General features: G+C 39.9%; 1 protein-coding gene across 3 annotated transcripts in view; it reads left to right on the plus strand.

Moving 5' to 3' along the window:
• The first annotated feature begins 5946 nt into the window (after positions 1-5946).
• The window catches only part of gripap1 (GRIP1 associated protein 1), a 29131-nt gene continuing 13800 nt past the window's right edge, over positions 5947-21277 (plus strand). For 2 of the 3 annotated variants that reach the window (XM_057829601.1, XM_057829602.1), the window contains exons 1-14: positions 5947-6054; positions 6559-6625; positions 6706-6767; positions 6841-6867; positions 7449-7556; positions 7632-7794; positions 12199-12356; positions 12435-12468; positions 12884-13050; positions 18902-18949; positions 19024-19055; positions 19511-19558; positions 19674-19773; positions 19864-19941. In XM_057829601.1, the coding sequence (XP_057685584.1) occupies positions 6013-6054; positions 6559-6625; positions 6706-6767; positions 6841-6867; positions 7449-7556; positions 7632-7794; positions 12199-12356; positions 12435-12468; positions 12884-13050; positions 18902-18949; positions 19024-19055; positions 19511-19558; positions 19674-19773; positions 19864-19941 (1134 nt within the window). In that variant the 5' untranslated portion in view covers positions 5947-6012. The remainder of the gene's footprint in view (positions 6055-6558; positions 6626-6705; positions 6768-6840; positions 6868-7448; positions 7557-7631; positions 7795-12198; positions 12357-12434; positions 12469-12883; positions 13051-18901; positions 18950-19023; positions 19056-19510; positions 19559-19673; positions 19774-19863; positions 19942-21277) is intronic. The other variant, XM_057829603.1, reaches the window with a different exon arrangement.

Raw genomic sequence — 21277 nt, forward strand, 5'->3', positions numbered from 1 at the left:
CAGATTGGTGAACGGCTGTCCTCATGATGGATATCAAGAAAAACCTGCACCCTCTGCGGCCCTTTGTGGACTACTTTGCCCACCTCTGCTCTAGGTACTCAGAGACTTTGACACCATATCGCATTTCACCTATAATGATTACATCAGGAGCAACTGGAGGATTAATATCTTGCGCAAGGACACTTTGACAAGTACGCAAGAGTAAAGGATGGAGGTGTAGGCATCTACCACCTGTCCCATGCTCCCCTTATAATAAATGCGGAATTCAACTAATAATAAAACAAGATTTAACTGTAAAATCTAAATTAACCACCCAAAACTGCTATCCACGAATGTGGATGTCACCTTTTAGGTCATGTAGGCAAAAATATACATTTGCAATACAGATGTGGCCTACATGACCAAAAATGTGATGTCCATATATTTAGATGCTAGGATTTAGAAAAGTTAAAACATAAATAAAAACAGTATTAAAACACAATGACTTTGCACATGCTATCAGTTAATAATCGGGTTTGTGAGCTGTGTCCATTGACTGTAGCTGTGTCTTCGTCGAGAGGTTTATCACTGACGTCACTATTACCACACGACTCTATCCCAACAAAGAACTCTCTGCCAAGTTGGCCGTCCAACAAGCCGTGTATGCAGTGCAACTAAATATAAATGTAAATACAGCGGGAAAAAATGGATAAGTGTAAATGGATAATGGAAAAGTGTCAGACACTACAACTCCTTTAACAGATGTTCATCGGGAATGGTACATTTCTAAGATCAACCAGATTGGGTCGAGGGATCAACGTTTGTTGCCAAAAACAGTTTTTAAAGACAGCTTTCAAAGCGCCTAATTTTGAACATCTGGAAATGTGTCATTATCTTTTAAATATGAGTACTTACGCACACCAAACTCTAATAGTGTACAAATGTCTCGAGGCCTATTTACAAACACCTCATGGCAGCATTCGTAAAAGAGGTTTATTGATGAAAAACCTCTCAGATGTTTGTTATTATTTTCAGTAAAGTGTGTGCAGCTTCCCTGTACACTACACACAATGCATTACACACTCACATGTACATAGTGTCAAGCAGACTTGTTGCCAGATGTTAGTCTTAAGGGGGCATAGGAAATGGATGGGAGAGCACAATAACCTATAGTTATGTTTTGAATAAGCCAACAGAATGCTTAAACTACTTCTTTTGCGACGTGAATCACATTTAAATTTGGGTTCTGAAAGTTAGCATAAGTGATGCTTCCTAACATGAAATAAATGTATTGTTTCTTATTTGATAATAACTATTTAACTTCCAATTCTGTTATTAATTATTTATGTTAGTTCTTGTACAGTAGCGACTTCCCTTCTGTAAAATTTAAAAGTACAGTAATTTGATCTAGAGAATTCCATCAAATTAACCCAAGACAAAGATGACCTGTCAAAACTATGATCAAACCCCTGAGCTGGGGCAAATAAGAGAAATGAAACTTAAATTTTAATTGAGCTTATTCTACTTATTTATTTACAACACACAATGTAAATTAATAGATAAAGTGCATTTTACAAATTACAGCGTACGTACAATATCCTAAAAATCAAGTCTGACCATTTATAATAACAATTTTCTGCTCTTTTAAAGTCTCAATCACCACCATCAATCCTCAGCATCATTCTGAACATTTTTAAAGTTACTTTCATACCATATTTTAGAAATTAGTCAGAGGGCACAATTGATAGGCAGAGGCGTAGCAAGGGTCCCCGGGGGCCCCAGGCAACAAGCAACATGGGGCCCTTCAGTGTGTGCAAGTAAGGGGACAGTTGGACTTGGAGCAACAGCATATTTAATAAAAGTCTAACAACGCCTCACTCTCATAAAGCGCTTTTTAGGACACTCAAAGCCCCCCCCCCCCCCCCCCCCATTGCATTATTCATTCACGCCACACTCAGTGGATGGAAGCTGATTTTATGTTCTAGGTAACATCTTTATGTATGAAGAAACGCTAGCATGCTGCAATTCTGTTAGCAAACGCTAACAAGCTAGTTACAACAAGTCAAGGCAGTTAATTGGTTTAGGACATAAAAATACTACTACTACTACTGCTAGTCTGCTACTACATTAGGACATAAAACTACAGTAACATAGTACACTCACCGCTGTCTTGGACTCATGTGTAATCTACGTGACATAGTTAGTGCTGATTGGGATTGATAACAGAATCGTTAGATAATCTGCTAAACGATTCCATGGTATTGAAACACTCCTTACACTTGTTGCTGCGACAGTGCAGTAAAGCTACGTGTGCTAAATCTGTTGGCCCTCTGTGGGCCCCTGCTGACTGGGGGCCCTAAGCAACAGCCTGGTTTGCTTAATGGGGCGCGAGGCAGACATTTCTTCTCTTGTCTTTCATCCAATCCTTAAATTTGAGTCCTGGCAGTTCCATCCAGTTAGCGAGGCTGAGCGTTAACATGATAGGTAAAGGAAAAAAGCTAAATGAACTTTTTTTTTTCTCTGAACATCATTGTACATAGGCTTGTGTACAATATGTACGTATTTTACATAGAGCAACGCACATTGAATTTACAGCCTCGACATTCTGCACACAAACAGGGGAAGGTTTTGCTTCAGTAGATTTACTGCATCTCTGACGTTTAGGACCAACCAAGAATTTTAAAAATCTGATGAAAAATGAACAATCCATAGCTATTTTAATATGTAAGCTCTGTTGACTACAATACCGAATGGCGTACCGCACGCAGGCTATTTTTAGACCGTGACGTCGCATCGTAAAGTGGAGGTAAAGCCGAAGTGGGACATTATAGACCCGCCCTTGCATAGACACAACGTAATTTGTGCTACTTTTCGCCGGTAATCTTTCAAAAACGAACATGCCGATCACGCATTGCTTTTTTGGAACTAGTAGAAACGACTCTAGACATTACGACACATGAAGGATGTTTTGTACATACGTTTCCGGAAACCAAAAACTCGGGAGGAAAAAATGTGAAGACGAATCACTTGCACGGACTTTAACACCAGCTCGGTGAATCCATTCACATTTCATATGCAGTAAACATTATGTTGGGTTGGCATGGTCTTTCAGAGGACAAAGAGGTAAGCCATTTTTATATTTTTAACTTATTTTTTTTAGCGTAACGTTGTGCTGTACGGCTGCTGTCTGACAATGAATGACCTGAAAAGAATTACAATGGTTTCTGACTGCCACTGTTACCGTTTCTGCCTTGCAAAAGTATTCGGCCCCCTTGAACCTTGCAACCTTTCGCCAAGTTTCAGGCTTCAAACATGAAGATATAAAATTTTAATTTTTTGTCAAGAATCAACAACAAGTGGGACACAATCGTGAAGTGGAACAAAATTTATTGGATAATTTAAACTTTTTTAACAAATAAAAAACTGAAAAGTGGGGCGTGCAATATTATTCGGCCCCCTTGCGTTAATACTTTGTAGCGCCACCTTTTGCTCCAATTACAGCTGCAAGTCGCTTGGGGTATGTTTCTATCAGTTTTGCACATCGAGAGACTGACATTCTTGCCCATTCTTCCTTGCAAAACAGCTCGAGCTCAGTGAGGTTGGATGGAGAGTGTTTGTGAACAGCAGTCTTCAGCTCTTTCCACAGATTCTCGATTGGATTCAGGTCTGGACTTTGACTTGGCCATTCTAACACCTGGATACGTTTATTTTTGAACCATTCCATTGTAGATTTGGCTTTATGTTTTGGATCATTGTCCTGTTGGAAGATAAATCTCCGTCCCAGTCTCAGGTCTTGTGCAGATACCAACAGGTTTTCTTCCAGAATGTTCCTGTATTTGGCTGCATCCATCTTCCCGTCAATTTTAACCATCTTCCCTGTCCGTGCTGAAGAAAAGCAGGCCCAAACCATGATGCTGCCACCACGTTTGACAGTGGGGATGGTGTGTTCAGGGTGATGAGCTGTGTTGCTTTTATGCCAAACATATCGTTTTGCATTGTGGCCAAAAAGTTCAATTTTGGTTTCATCTGACCAGAGCACCTTCTTCCACATGTTTGGTGTGTCTCCCAGGTGGCTTGTGGCAAACTTTAAACGAGACTTTTTATGGACATCTTTGAGAAATGGCTTTCTTCTTGCCACTCTTCCATAAAGGCCAGATTTGTGCAGTGTACGACTGATTGTTGTCCTATGGACAGACTCTCCCACCTCAGCTGTAGATCTCTGCAGTTCATCCAGAGTGATCATGGGCCTCTTGGCTGCATCTCTGATCAGTTTTCTCCTTGTTTGAGAAGAAAGTTTGGAAGGACGGCCGGGTCTTGGTAGATTTGCAGTGGTCTGATGCTCCTTCCATTTCAATATGATGGCTTGCACAGTGCTCCTTGAGATGTTTAAAGCTTGGGAAATCTTTTTGTATCCAAATCCGGCTTTAAACTTCTCCACAACAGTATCTCGGACCTGCCTGGTGTGTTCCTTGGTTTTCATAATGCTCTCTGCACTTTAAACAGAACCCTGAGACTATCACAGAGCAGGTGCATTTATACGGAGACTTGATTACACACAGGTGGATTCTATTTATCATCATCGGTCATTCAGGACAACATTGGATCATTCAGAGATCCTCACTGAACTTCTGGAGTGAGTTTGCTGCACTGAAAGTAAAGGGGCCGAATAATATTGCACGCCCCACTTTTCAGTTTTTTATTTGTTAAAAAAGTTTAAATTATCCAATAAATGTTGTTCCACTTCACGATTGTGTCCCACTTGTTGTTGATTCTTGACAAAAAAATTAAATTTCATATCTTTATGTTTGAAGCCTGAATTGTGGCGAAAGGTTGCAAGATTCAAGGGGGCCGAATACTTTTGCAAGGCACTGTATATATAATATATATATAAACAACATTAGTAAGGGGGAAGTGTAAATAAATTATACGATTAAGATGTGTTATCATGAAAAAATTAAAAGTGTTCTTTGGCTGTCACTGAGTAGCATTTGCGATCACTACACAAAGTTAACTAAATTACCCCCAAGAACGGTAAGAGACGTTGGACAACCAGAGGATATATAAGAAAGACAGGGCTGATGGTAAAGGATAGCTTGTTGAAACAGGAGAATGTCATTGTCAGTCGCGTCGATAAAAAAGCTAAAGCTATGCTTAGGTCGGCTCGTTTTTTCCCGTCTTTTTCAGTCTTCGACAGTAAAGCCATCTCTTTAACTGAACATTTTTATGTTCTTCCACATCTTTGCCAGTCAATTTGGCACCAGGTAGGTTTGGCTCTGTAAACATCTTCTTCGTACACGATTACCATTCATTTCCTATTAGGGATAAACGGTGTCTTGTCCCTACTTAGCAACAGTAGCTAATGTCATGAATATTAATGAGCGGAAGTGACGTGTTGGTTGCGGAACGCCATTGCTCCGACGCAAAAATGGCCGATGACTGACGACGCCCGTCACCATTGGCTCAGAGCGCATACCAGACATCTAGCCTTGTAATAATAATAATAATAATAATAATAATAATATATCATACCTAACTATGCTTTTGAAGACACTTGTCACCTGTGGGCAGACCGGATAAACAACATGCCTAATTTTCACATGGTTGACTTTTTTTAACAAAACAAACAAACTTTTATTAACATAACAAACAAACAAACAAACAAAAAACCAATTCATGTTCTATCACAATAGATCCATTAAACACAGGAAATGCTTTAACAAAACAAACAAACAAAAAAAACAATTCATGTTCTATCACAATAGATTCATTAAACATAGGAAATGCTATTCTCAATCCCTTATCATTATTGTATGGCGTTGTATGCCTCTCAAAGTACAGGCATCCCATATTTTGGAGCTTGGGTTGCCCACTTACCTGGTCGGCCGCCACACTTTGCCCCCTCTAGCTTAACAAAATCGTGAGCACGCAGCTCATAGGGGCGTGTCGTATGACTCGTATCTAAATATTCTTCATACCTATGGCCCTCCCCTTAGCACTAGCTTAGCCTAGCGTTCCGCTAGTCGTCATCACATCATGTCGCAGGCGCTTTCAGAGGAGGAGTTTCACCGTATGCAGGTAAGAACAATACGGCTGCAAGCCTGTGTCACACTGACGATCGGAGGTCGTCGCTGTTCACTTTGTCCCAAAATTGACAGGTGTGTGTTTTGGATGCTAACTAATGTTACCCGCTCGGGGTAGGACGACCGCTGTCTTTCCAAACATTTTCCGTGTTGCTAGTTTAACCTAACAGCCGAGACAATAAACAAGGCCACATTCATGTGGTCATCCTTGTTGCTGTCCAGTAAGCAAAGTGTGGAAGAATCCCTGTAGGTGGCGTGAACTGTAAACGGGACTCAGTTAGCATCAACAAATATCCACAGGACGAAAAACACTCAACCACTGCCGTTTCTTTATTAGAATACAGTCATGTATAACATTACGTATCATTACTGATAGATGTAATTCTTCAGAGATTTGCTGGCCGTGTGCATGATAAGGAATTTGACAGCTGTACCACAAAGTAGCTTCACCATGCTAATCACATGACCTGGCGTGCGTGCGTGCGTGCGTGCTGCACAGGCTCAGCTGCTGGAGTTGAGGACACACAACTATCAGCTGTCTGATGAACTGAGGAAGAACTCCGCTGGTAAACAAAAATACTTCTGCTTGTCTCTGGTGCTCCCTCACGAGCATTTACATGAACGGAGTTGACCATGTGTGTTTCAGAGCTTAGCACCTTGCGTCAGAAAAATGTGGTGTTGGAAAGAGATTTTGTCAAAGCACAGAAGGTAAGCGTTATTGATTATTCTGATACTTTATATATTATCTTTAATGTTGGGTGCTTTTTTTTCTCCTCCATAGGCACTTAATAAAAGTAAAAAAGCACAGGTGAGTAGTTATTTTGCTTTTTACTGTGGTTACCATGGCCCACTCTAGTTGGTCCCTTCTACAAACCTATCCCTAATCGCAGTGATAGGAACCAAGTATAGGTGCAAATAGCAAAACCTCTGGGTATTTGCAAGTTTGACAGCCAATCAAAAAGGTTTGTAATTACTAATAGATGCCCCGATCAGCCCCTGACCTGAATAAATTAAGCGCCTCTCTTGAGTTCAACATAATTCCTCGGCCCAAATATAATACAAGATGACGCATAGACAATATTTCTATATTAGTTGTTGCTTTGGCCTGACTACAAAAAAAATGAAGATAGGGAGTTTTCAGCTTATATGTTGAAGTTCACAGTGCGATAGCGTCACAACAACACTGCCACTATAATATCACATCTCTAGCAGAATGTCACGACAGTACTTCAACAGGCGCACAACACACATTATTATAATATAGCCCAAAATAACATTTGCACAAGTCAAAGCATAACACAACAGTAGCACATCACAACCACAAAAAAACAAAAAACAAACCTTGGCCAATTAATTAGGTACCCTAAAGTCAAAGTAACCTGTCTGCAGGAAGTGGAAGCACTGCTGAGCGAGAACGAGATGCTTCAGGGAAAACTTCACAGCCAGGAAGAGGACTTTCGACTGCAAAATAGCACGCTTATGGCAGAACTCTCCAAGGTACCAAACACGTCGATTCTGAATTGATAATTGGGTCGAGAATTTTCACAACCATTGTCTTCTGGTCGCTTCCAGCTGTGTCTGCAAATTGAGCAGCTGGAACTGGACAACAAGCACCTCAAGGAAGAGGGCGGCGCCACAGCTTCCCGACCGAGTCCTAATGCCACCTCCAGTGCTACTGATGAAGAGTTGCTGCGCCTGCAGGCTGAGAACGCCACGCTGCTAAAGAAAGTACGAGGTACGGTTTGTCAGATGTCACATTGGTACATTAATACAAGTGTAAGTCAATCCATGACCATGCTCATATCTCAATTTAGGTAAGAATTATATATATTTTTTATAACTCTAAAAGTTTTTTGAGTGAAAGCAGTGAATGTCTTTTTTTTTTTTTTTTTTAGTCACATTTGAGGTGCAATTGTTGGCTGTTTTCAAAAATGTACATCGAAAAATAAAGACATTGACTGCCTGAAAATGGTCCAATATTAGATGAAATGTTAGATGAAACGTAGGCTAGATCTCTAATTTAAAACTTGCCATTGACACCTTGTGGTGTATTTGAATCACTACCTTACGTATTTAAAGACACTGTGGAAGAACGGCAGGGAGCCCATGTGACGTCCCACATGGCGACGTCAACAATGGCGAGCTACTAGTATATTTTTTGATTCAAATTTTTACAAATTTTATTAAAACGAAAACAATAAGAGGGGTTTTAATTAGGGCTGTCAAAATTATCGCGTTAACGCGCGGTAATTAATTTTTTAAATTAATCACGTTAAAATATTTGATGCAATTAACGCACATGTCCCGCTCAGACAGTATTCTGCCTTTTGGTTAGATTTTACAGCAAGGCTTTTTGTGCTGTCCAACAGCGAACTCTTGTGGTCGCTTTGCGACATGGTTTATTGTTTTCTTGCCAGTTCATTATGGCTGCACGACGTCTCGGGCTGACGCCCACGTTGTAATGTTGTGCTTATATGATCCTTGGACAAGATTTGTCCGTAAGTATGGTTGTTGTAAAGAATGTGCATATTATGTTAGTAAGCGAAATGTTATATTTTTGTATGAGACGCTTTTTGTTTCTGTTTAGTGAACCTGTATAGCGTACTAAGCTAACGTTGTTGCTAATGCAATGCTTGTGTACTTTTTTTTGTAGTTTTACGACGGTCTAAAGAGGACAATGGTTTGAGGCCATTTTATTAATAAATCAGATGAAAAAGGAAGAAGTCTGATTATTAAGGCGTTGTTCACTAGCTGTCTAGCTTTGGAAAAAGTAGACGCTTCGGAGTGAGGACAGCATAGACAGATTTAAATGACAGTAGAGTGAAATGCCCACTACAGTCCTTATGTACCGTATGTTGAATGTATATATCCATCTTATGTCTTATCTTTCCATTCCAACAATTTATTTTACAGAATATATGTATAATTTACAGAAAAATACGGCATATTTTATAGATGGTTTGAATTGCGATTAATTGCGATTAATTACGATTCATTAATTTTTAAGCTGTAATTAACTCGATTAAAAATTTTAATCATTTGACAGCCCTAGTTTTAATATAAAATGTCTATAACTTGTAGTGACATTTATCTTTTAAGAACTACAAGTCTTTCTATCCGTGGATCCCTTTAACAGTGCCATCTTGTGGATTTATCAGGCATGAAAATCTCTCACCTTTCGGCGAAATTCGCCGTTTTGAAGTAAAAAAGGGCGACCTACGTGAATTGCGTAGATCCGAGGAGAAATTATTTTTGGGAGGGGGGGGTCGGGAGGTTTTATTTAATTATTATTATTATTATCATCATGTGATTAACTTAGTACGTAAACTGATCGGTTCTTTAAAAAAGTGACACGGACAGTCAGCAAATCCTTCTAGTTGCTTCGCTGACGAGAACCAATCATCGGCCCAAGCTGCGTGCCATTATTCCAAACGCGCGCACTCCTTACGTGAAACAAGGAGTGCTCGGCGAGCCTTTGGTTGCATTGCAAAGCGGCGAAAACAAAAAGCAGGCCTTATCCACACCGGGGCAGACCAGAGCGCAGCATACACACTTGCCTGTATTTGCCAGCAGATTGAATTTGGTGAGTAATGGTTTCAATCGTTTTCACATTTTGCGATATAAAAAAGTTAATGCCATTCGTTGCAGCTTGCGTTGAACACTGCCAGAGCTAGCCAAATCTCCCATGAAAAAAAATAGCTCCCGTTAAATTGGCGTCAAGCTTGTGTATTTAGCGGTAATATAAACGAAGAAACACACTGTTGAGTCAAATTAAGCGGCATGCTCTCGGATTGAGGGGTCGCCTCGCATCGCATCGCTCCCGTCGTCCGCCTTAGACGCGTTATTTTCGGCTGGGACTTGAGCTGACGGCCGGTGTCGACACAACACCGGCCCGACGAGTGGTGGGAATGACTCTTGCTTCTTAAAGCTTTTCAGAAATACAGGGATCCCTCGTTTTTCGCGGTTAATGGGGACCAGAACCCGCCGCAATAAGTGAAAACCGCGAAGTAGCGCCCCCCCCCCCCCCCATTTTTTGTGTGTGTTCAATGTATTTATTCAGATTTTACATTGGAAAAAAGATACATATATATAAGACATGTTTTTTCACTTTTTTCACCAAAGTATCATTTATAAATGGTTTTCAAGCACTTCAAAATGTAAGAATTATGATAAGTTTTAAACATGGTACTGCCCCACCGAATTATTTTTAAACAAGAATAAAGTAGTAAGAAAATGCTTGGCTTTATTAAATGCTTCATAGTGAGTCTACTCAAACCCTCTCAGGCTTTGTTAAACGGTGATTGACACATGTGCAAAGTTTTTCTTTTTATATATATTTTTTTGTTTGAAGCAACTTATTTGATTGAATAATAAAAACACAAATGTCCTAGCCAAAATGAGGCCCAAATGCAAAACAACATTACTTCAATGGAAAAATTTGTTTCAATCAAGAAAAATAGTTTTCAAATGCTTTTTTTGTCTCAAATTTATTTTGCAATCAAAAACAATTTTTTTTTTATTGAAGTGACTTTTTTGGGATTAAAAGTATAACTGTATTTTGATTGAAGCAACTTTGTTTTTGATAGAAGTAACTTTGTTTTTTGATTGAATAATAAAAACACAAATCTACCTCCATCGTTATTGAGAGAGAAATAAATTAAGAAAGCTTTAAAACTAAAAGCCACCGGGGAGTGTTTTTTTTTTTTGTTTTTTTTTAAATATTTATATTTCATTACATAGACATGCCTCGTAGGGAAACGATATTGAGGGATAAAAAAAGGAGTTGGATGAGGCTGCTAAAGGCAGTGGATACCTCATCAGTTGGGTGAATAGCAGACCTGGTAAGAACAGGTTTGCAAGGATAGTTGGGTATTAAATACATTTATAAACACAATTACAATGTTATTTTTCTATAAGATTTTATGTCATTGCTTTATTAATCATAAGGTGCTAGAGTTGTTAAGTATGGATAATAATGAAATAATAGGTTTGAGAAAACTGTGCTGTTGGTGGGTGGCTCAGTGACCATCTGATGTGGTGTGTTCTCAGATGAACAAGTTGAGGAAGGAAGTTTTGATGCAGAGGTTGAAGGAAGAAAAGAGGCAGACTGACTAACAGCCAGAAAGTGTGGATGACAGTTTTGATTTCTATTCACTGTTGCCCCCTCCCAATTAAAGTATGTCACAGTCGCAGCCGATTATTATCTAAAGCTGGTTAAAATTGAAGTTATGTTGTTTTAAGGTGTATTAAATACTTGTTCATGTGCCCCTTTTGATCTACGAGCAACCGCCCCTCCACCGGTCTCTGCACGGCCCTGCTGAAACACAGTGTGGGTCGACAGCTCAATATTTTGTTGGGGTGTACAGTGTACTGGAACATATTTCCTCCACACCCTTCTCACCTTTTTAACCCCTGACCCATTTTCATGCCTGATTTATTGTGATAATAAACAAATACAGTACAGTACTTATGTACAGTATGTTGAATATATATATCCGTCTTGTCTTATCTCTCCATTCCAACAATAATTTATAAAAAAATACGGCATATGTTAGTGATGGTTTTAATTGCAATTAATTACGATTAATTAATTTTTAAACTGTGATTAACTGGATTAAAAATTTTGTTTGACAGCCCTCAAAAAAAATGTAACATTTGTTTCAAACATCAACTATTGCCAAAGTAGTAATGTATGCTGCCGCCATCTAGCGGTGGGGGTTTGAATCACACATTTATCTTGAGAGCAAAAATAAACTCAAAAACTCGTATCAAAAGGCACTATTGTAAAATTTGCAAATGTCTACACGATCCCTGGATATGGGACCCAGACTTTCCACGAATCATGAAAAACTTAATAGACACTCCTCAAAAATAATTTTATTTGAGGAGAAGTAAATTTTCTAGCTGATAAACCGATGTAGATGCCTCTGAAAGCAGCACAAATTGAACTGCTAATATAAGGTGGATTATTGCATGCTTCAAAAGTGTTTATAATTCTACACATGTATGGTATTTTTGACAAAGGCTTGCCACAGCCATGCTATGAAAACCGTTACACTCCTAATTTGTGATTAAAATGAATCGGTCTTCTAAGTAACATTGTGTTAGAGGTACATATGAATTCTGTTGATTGTTGCAGCCCTGCAGGAGCACTATACAGAGCAGCCAAAAACGACACTCTCACACATCGAACAAAACGCTACCTCACAGACAGACCAGTCAGTGGGCGCCAATGGGATGTGTGATGTCAGTGGCAAAGGGGAGGATCCAGCAGCAGAGCGTGTCAGTGGGCAGCAGGTGATTGACAGACAATGTCTAAGTCTGCTTGCTCTCAGGTTACTGTAGAGATTGACTTTGTTTCCTCCTTTTTTGCAGGATGAATCTCAGCTGGAACAGACAAAGTTTCATGGTAAGAACATTTGTGTTATCTTTTTGCACCTAGTAGTCAAAAGCTTTAAGACCATGAAGTGGATAGTGCATGTAGCTTTACTTGAATTCAGCAGGAGGTGCTAAATGGACACCAAACCCATCAGCAGTGGCAAAACAAACATGTCTGTGAGTCTTCAGACTGAAATTTATCATAAATACAATGTATTGTTATTACGGTACTAATATTTACAAAAAGGTAGAGTTTGGCACTATACACATTGCCAAAAACCACAGGAACAGTTTGGTATTTAACGCTAACACAAATAAAGCCTTCACAAGACCGATCAACTTTAGTCTAAAACATCCCAAACTTTGACCGACAGTTTAAATTGTGGATGACATGTCAGGCAAACTAACTGGTAGACCGCCCCTGCTGTGTATGGCGTCCCCTTTAGGCCTGTCAGAGAAGAGCGTAGAGGAGATTGTAGCTAAGCAGTCAGCGCTAGGCTGGTCGGCTGCTCTGTGTCCAATAACTCACTGCTTTGGAGCAGAGCTGGAGGTCGCCCTGAGCACCCAGCACGAGGAGAAGAGGCTGCTGAGGGAACAACTGCGCCAGCTGGAGGTGAGCACTAACACACACCAGTGCACGGGGCTCCAGACTAACATTTTTTACTCTGAGCACAGTGGCCCCTAATTTAAAATTATAGCGGCAAAAGCAGATGATTCAGGAGCGCACACTGTAAATCAACATGCAAAGTTTCCCTCTAATTTTCACTGTTTAACTGATAGATACTGTCATAATAAATGCATAAAACTACAAACTTATAAATCTACAGTAGATGAAAGAATACAAGTACTTGCTTTAATTTTAGTCGCAAAATATGACCATTTGGTTGCAATCTGGAGCCCTGGTACACTCATTGTACGCTACTTTAGTGGGGCTGGACCATCCACAAATTGGACTCATGTAAGCTTACTATTACTTTAGAGTAGTTGATCAAGTAAAAGTGAAATGTTACATTAACTCCGGAAAAGGCGATTTCTGGAGAAGTTGTTATGGTTGATATATTGGGTCACTTCCTGTTGATTTTGAGGCATTTCGGGGTTCTTCCTGTTAACTTCAAGGTAATTTCCTTTTAATAATGGGTGATTTCCCGTTGGTATGGTATGTCACCTGCTGTTTATGTCGGGTCACTTCCTATTGATTTTGGGGCAGTTGGGCTCATTGAGGTACATGGCTGTCAATGGCATGGACACACATGGGCGTCATTGGCATCGAGGGTCCAATCGAATATCTATGGGCTTTAATGGAAAGTTTGTGGTCAAAAATTACATTAGACCACCAAGAGATGTGTTTTTGGGAATGTGTTTCATCTTGTTTTGAAGTTTAGAAGGTCTGAGTTGGAAATTATAGGTAATCCCCTATTTACGAACGAGTTCCGTTCCTGCGCTGGCAATGTAACCCGGGTTTCTGCATTAATTAACCAGTTTAAATACCTCTAAACACCCTCTAAATTAAAAAAAACAAAAAAAAAACTATCCATGATGTCAGACGTCCGTGTGGTTTGCTGACTTTATTCAGCTGCTCATGACATCAACACTTGCAGAATTAAACTAAAATAAAATGAAATTAAATCAGTCTCATCTTCAATAACAACAATTCAAATTTGCGTTTACAAGTAGCTGCTGATACAGCAATAACAAAAAAGTTAGCATGTATCAGTTAGTGTCCGCACATCATCAAAAATAATCACATAAATTCGCTTCAAGTATTCGACCACAATTGAAAACTCACAAACAGTAAAAAAAAAAATGGTTATATACAGCCGTCGCCTCTGGATGGTTCATAAGCAAAAAATGTGCGTGCAGGCTGTCACCAGTCTCACTTGGTTGCGCTCTTCCTCATGTGTGCGTGTGTGGGGTGGGCGCATGTGTACATGCATGAGGAAGGTACTATCTGCTCAACGCTTCCTGCGCCAAAATAAAAGCATGCATCACAAAAAAACAACAAAAAACCCCGACGAAACTCAGGCGTCATAAAGTCGAAATCATGTAAGTCGGGTAATTCATACCCTGGGGACTACCTGTAATATGAGTGATTGGATGTTTTTGTGGCATTGAAATGAATGGGATATTTTGGCAATTAGAAATAAAATGGGTATGTTTTTGGTAAGTTTTGACCCAACCATTTGTTTTTGGCAAAAACTGTATACAACTTTTGTGCCGCTTAGTCCTGAGTTTTTTTTAATGTGTAAATTATGTTTGGACAAAAAATGAAGGACCGTAGCATTTTGAAATGTCACTTTATTTATATTACATATTTAAAAAAAAAAAAAAACACACATTTTTGGGAAAATGGGATTCTTTGGGGTCTTAAACGAAAGAAAGTGTGCATTGCTCAAGAATTTCGGTCGTTTTGTTGTTTGTACAGTGTGTGTTGTTCAAATGGTTTTGGCTGGGAGGCGAGGCGATAAATGCCTCATTGGGGGGAGGGAAACACAATTAAATAGTAGCTTTGGCATTACATGCAAACAAAAATTTATCCCCAGTTTCCCAACAACTTACCGGTAAGTTACAGAGTGACCGTAGTAAGTTTTTACCCAGACCTGGTAGACACCTGACACTCACTTTTCACTCGGTCACACACAAACACTCGCCTATTAGACATGCCTGTCACTCAATGTACAGTGCCTTGCAAAAGTATTCGGCCCCCTTGAACCTTGCAACCTTTCGCCACATTTCAGGCTTCAAACATAAAGATATAAAATTTTAATTTTTTGTCAAGAATCAACAACAAGTGGGACACAATCGTGAAGTGGAACAAAATTTATTGGATAATTTAAACTTTTTTAACAAATAAAAAACTGAAAAGTGGGGCGTGCAATATTATTCGGCCCCCTTGCGTTAATACTTTGTAGCGCCACCTTTTGGTCCAAATACAGCTGAAGGTCGCCTGGGGTATGTTTCTATCAGTTTTGCACATCGAGAGACTGACATTCTTGCCCATTCTTCCTTGCAAAACAGCTCGAGCTCAGTGAGGTTGGATGGAGAGTGTTTGTGAACAGCAGTCTTCAGCTCTTTCCACAGATTCTCGATTGGATTCAGGTCTGGACTTTGACTTGGCCATTCTAACACCTGGATACGTTTATTTTTGAACCATTCCATTGTAGATTTGGCTTTATGTTTTGGATCATTGTCCTGTTGGAAGATAAATCTCCGTCCCAGTCTCAGGTCTTGTGCAGATACCAACAGGTTTTCTTCCAGAATGTTCCTGTATTTGGCTGCATCCATCTTCCCGTCAATTTTAACCATCTTCCCTGTCCGTGCTGAAGAAAACAGGCCCAAACCATGATGCTGCCACCACCATGTTTGACAGTGGGGATGGTGTGTTCAGGGTGATGAGCTGTGTTGCTTTTACGCCAAACATATCGTTTTGCATTGTGGCCAAAAAGTTCAATTTTGGTTTCATCTGACCAGGGCACCTTCTTCCACATGTTTGGTGTGTCTCCCAGGTGGCTTGTGGCAAACTTTAAACGAGACTTTTTATGGATATCTTTGAGAAAGGGCTTTCTTCTTGCCACTCTTCCATAAAGGCCAGATTTGTGCAGTGTACGACTGATTGTTGTCCTATGGACAGACTCTCCCACCTCAGCTGTAGATCTCTGCAGTTCATCCAGAGTGATCATGGGCCTCTTGGCTGCATCTCTGATCAGTTTTCTCCTTGTTTGAGAAGAAAGTTTGGAAGGACGGCCGGGTCTTGGTAGATTTGCAGTGGTTTGATGCTCCTTCCATTTCAATATGATGGCTTGCACAGTGCTCCTTGAGATGTTTAAAGCTTGGGAAATCTTTTTGTATCCAAATCCAGCTTTAAACTTCTCCACAACAGTATCTCGGACCTGCCTGGTGTGTTCCTTGGTTTTCATAATGCTCTCTGCACTTTGAACAGAACCCTGAGACTATCACAGAGCAGGTGCATTTATACGGAGACTTGATTACACACGGGTGGATTCTTTTTATCATCATCGGTCATTCAGGACAACATTGGATCATTCAGAGATCCTCACTGAACTTCTGGAGTGAGTTTGCTGCACTGAAAGTAAAGGGGCCGAATAATATTGCACGCCCCACTTTTCAGTTTTTTATTTGCTAAAAAAGTTTAAATTATCCAATAAATGTTGTTCCACTTCACGATTGTGTCCCACTTGTTGTTGATTCTTGACAAAAAAATTAAATTTCATATCTTTATGTTTGAAGCCTGAAATGTGGCGAAATGTTGCAAGATTCAAGGGGGCCGAATACTTTTGCAAGGCACTGTATATACACTCTCAATGTATATACACTTGACACACTAATGAAATTCACCTTCTATTTATCTGATGCTCACATCTGCTACATTAGCCCATACAATTCATTTACCAGCCAATCACACTTGTGGAACACACCTGACACTTAGAATATTTCTTTCACTGACACCCACCTGTTTGACACTCGCCTGTTCCAAACACACACCTTACACACGCACATTACTCTGTTGATACTCACCTACCGCACGGACATATACAACCCCTAGCAAAAAATACAGAATCATCAGTCTCGGATGAGCACTTACTCAGACCTTTTATTATGTGGAACAAACTCAGATAAAAAGCTTGAAAAAAATAACGAATTAGTTCAAAAGTGCAACTCTTTAGCATTCAGAAACACTAAAAGAAATGAATAAAAAAAACATTGTGGTGGTCAGTAAATGGTCCTTTATAGTGCAAGTGCAGGGAAATAAATATAGAATCACGCTATTCTGAAGAAAAAAAAAAATGGAATCACTCCATTTTGAGTAGAAAGTACAGACACACCCAGTCAATTTCCTTTCCTTAATTGGGCCTCTGCCTCAAATTAGATCTGCTTGTTCGTCAGCATTTGAAAACAGTGCAGTTATCACACCTTGGAGGGCTGCTGGACCAAGTGGATTCACAAGAATCATGCCTCCAACAAGACAGATGTCTCTTGAGACCAAGGAGGGGATTATCAAACTTCTTGAAGGAAACACTACACATATGGTTGCCAAAGATGTGGGCTGTTCAGTCAGCTGTATCAAAAATCTGGACCAAGTGCAAACAGCATGGCAAGGTTGTTAAAGTTAAGCGTACTGGTAGACCGAGGAAGACATCCAAATGTCATGACAAACAACTAAATGCCATATGTCTTGAAAACAGAAGATGTACAACAAGACAAATGAAGAAGAAATGGGAGGAAGCTGGAGTCAAGTTATGTGACAGAACTGTGCAAAATCGCCTAAGGGAAATGGGATTTTCATACAGCAAAGCTAAAAGGAAAACTGTCATTGACGCTTAAACAGAAAAGAACAAGGCTGCAATGGGCCAAGGAGAGGCAATCATGGACTGTGAATGACTGGATGAAGGTTTTTTTCAATGATGAGTCAAGAATCTGCATGGGACAATGTGATGATGTGAACTTTTGTATGGTGCCGTTCCAGTGAGACTTACATAGATGACTGCCTGAAGAAAACATCAAAATTCCCTCAGTCCTTGATAATATAGGGCTGCATGTCAGGTAAAGACACTGTGGAGATGGCTGTGGTTAAATCTTCAATAAACGCACAAGTTCACATTGAAATTTTAGACAGCTTTCTTATCCCTTCAATTGAAAATATGTTAGGGGATTATGAAATAATTTTCCAAGATGACAATGCATCATGCCACAGAGCTAAAACTGTTAAAGCATTCCTTGGAGAAGGACTTTTCCAGTCAAGATCATGGCCTGCAAATAGCCCAGATCTCAACCCTGTTGAAAACCTGTGGTGGAAATTGGGAAAAAAATGGTCCACAGCAAGGCTCCGACCTGCAAGGATGAACTACCAAATGCAATCAAAGAGAGTTGGCACCAAATTGAGGAAGGATACTGTTTGTCACTCAAGTCCATGCCTCAGAGACTGCAAGCTGTCGTAAAAGCCAGTGGTGCAACTAAATACTAGAGATGTGTTTTGATTGTTATTTCTTTGTTTGTTTCTCATGATTCCATATATTTTTCCTCAGAATGGAGTGATTCTATATTTATTTCCCTGCACTTGCTCGATAAAAGTAACATTTACTGACACCACAATGTTTTTTATTCATTTCTTTTAGTGTTTCTGAATTCTGAAGAGTTGCAGTTTTGAACTAATTCCTTATGTTTTTCAAGCTTTTTATCAGAGTTTGTCCTACATAATCAAATGTCTTAGTGAGTGCTCCCCCGAGACTGGTGATTCCATACTTTTTGCAAGGGGTTGTGGGCTTGACACACATACCCATACCTGTCACTCCCCTGACACTTTGGCGGTCACTCTGGCAAACACCTAAAATCTAACTTTCAACATAAAGCGTGATCATCTTTACATAAAGTAGTGAGTACTTTATCATGAACATAAATGTGCCAATTCTTTTGTCGTGTAATGCCAACTTTGTCCAATTGATGTGCAGGTCTCCAAACAGGCTGAGCTGTCCAAACTGCAGGATGATTTGTCAAAGGTAAACAACATTTCTCACCAAAGCATCACTATTTCCTTGACTGATCCTGGAATGATGCAACTTTTTTGTTTCAGCTGTCTGACAAGTTAAAGAAGAAACAGGAAAGGTGAAGTATCAATTTTTAATATTTTATTATTATTATTTTTATTAAATGAAGTTAATATTTTCTCACAATTTCAAACGGTTCTGACTAGGTCTGAAGATTTTCTTTTTAATCCTAATACCTCAAAGAATAAGTTATTGCTCCCTTTACTTTAGCCTGTTTTGAGCCAACTGTCATGTACAAATGTACAAAACATTGCTGAGTGCGGCTTTTGCTACTGGTGGATACTTGTTGCGCTCTGAGTGTAAAAGAAAAAAATATGCAAACCACCTCAAACACAGCATTGATTGTATTTTTATTGTGATAGTCAACACATCTTCACCAAGCTGCCAAATTACAAATCATTTTTTTCCAGATTTGCACATCAGCTGACATTTATTTCTTCTTCAGTTTCAAAACTTGTCTTGATTTATTCTTACAGCTCTAATGGCTTCAAATGTTCTTGTTCTGTGTTTCAGTTTCCAGCGTCTTCAGGCAGAGAAGGAGGTTCTGTACAATGATAGCAGGTCAGAGCAACATCAGTGGCACTTCAATCTGCATTGACAAGTCACTAGACACGCAGGTCCACTTTGACAAGTCTGAAACATGTCCACTTTGCACTTGTGGCAAACCTGTCCGCAGGACAAAGATTGAGGAGATCAACCAAAGAAAGGAGGAGGAGCTCAAGTTGATGAACACACGAATCCAGAAACTCCAATCGGATTTGACAGCAGCCAATCAGGTTATAGGGCAGTGTTTGTTCGTCAAAATGGTAACAATGGTAACCTTGGTTTCAGGGTGGATGATAGAAATTGGTTTTCTTCTGTGTTAGGTGACGGCAGAGCTGAGAGAGAAGCTCCAGACCCACGACAAAGAACACCAACTGGCCGTGAACGCACTCAAAGATCAGGTTGGTTCACTTCTTTGTCAAATTTTGTCACTCACAAACTAAAGTGTGCCCCCAAATCAACATCTCCTCGAGACTGTTGTCATCCAGCAGTCTAAATTGCAGGATTAAGATGTGGAAAGTCTACTAATGATGTTGTGCAACAAATTTTTTTTTTTTACTACATTGGATTAGAGATGTCCCGATCCGATATTTGGATCGGAACGGACGCCGATATGGGCAAAAAAATGCGCATCGGTATCAGATCGGCCGACACGGAGAAATTCCGATCCAGTCTTCCGATCCAGTTTTTTTCAAAAGTCCGGTCCGGGTTTTCCAGCGCACCGATTTACATAATCCATTCCAGTTTTTGCTTCGGTTTCCCTAAAATCCGGTCCGCATTTTACGGCACACCTTCAACACACTACATTACCGTCTCCCAATTTACCGAGAGACTTTATCGGTAAAAATGTCAGCTGTGTGGGATCAATTCACCTTAAAGGACGACAAAGACGAAGAGGCAGAGTGCAACATATGCCACAAAGTCAAGCATGGTGGTAAAGCTGTAAGAAGTTTTAATACAACCAACCTAATCAAGCATTTAACGACATACCACCACAAACAATATAAGGAGTATGTTAAGAAAACTGAAGACAAAAAGAAAGGTCCTACGCAACTAACACTGGCAGAAACTTTTGCTATGCGTGACAAACTGGCACTCGACAGTCCCAAAGCCCAGGGTATAGCAAGAGTCATTGCAAGAATTCATTGCAAGAAGAAGAATCAAGAATTCATTCTAGATGACGAGCCATTATCTCTCGTGAGTAAAGACGCACCATCCAACACATTACGCTGCATTCCAGAGAAGTGGGAAGTCGATTTATCCCACTCGGATGGTACCAGTTCCAACCTCAAAGCGTTCCAAGCAAATGTAAACAACAAAGATGGCTGATCGCGACGAGGTGTTTTTTATTTTGGCCATCCAAAGACATTTTGACCTCCAGCGAACCTGCCTTCCTATAAGCGATCAAATAGTAGAGGAAAAACGACGGCTGCGTTAGAGCCCACACTGTAAACTGCCTTTTTTTAGTTACATCCTTTGCTGATCGTCAATATAAAAACAGCACAACAAAGATAATTCACTGTATGAGGAAAAAAATACATGGCGTCTCAAATAAAACTTTATTTACTTCATTATTGTGTTATGATTCGTGTTCTTGATCGCCATTTTGTCCAGTGACGTCAGATTGAAACAACTTGGAAGTCGGGGTAGTTAATTTTTCTCCGACTTCGCGACTTGGACCTCCCAGTTCGAGTGGTGTTCCAATGATATTTTCCTAGTCGGAGGTCGGAAAAGTCA

Source organism: Corythoichthys intestinalis, chromosome 2 (assembly GCF_030265065.1).
Source record: "Corythoichthys intestinalis isolate RoL2023-P3 chromosome 2, ASM3026506v1, whole genome shotgun sequence".
NCBI classification, from domain to species: domain Eukaryota; kingdom Metazoa; phylum Chordata; class Actinopteri; order Syngnathiformes; family Syngnathidae; genus Corythoichthys; species Corythoichthys intestinalis.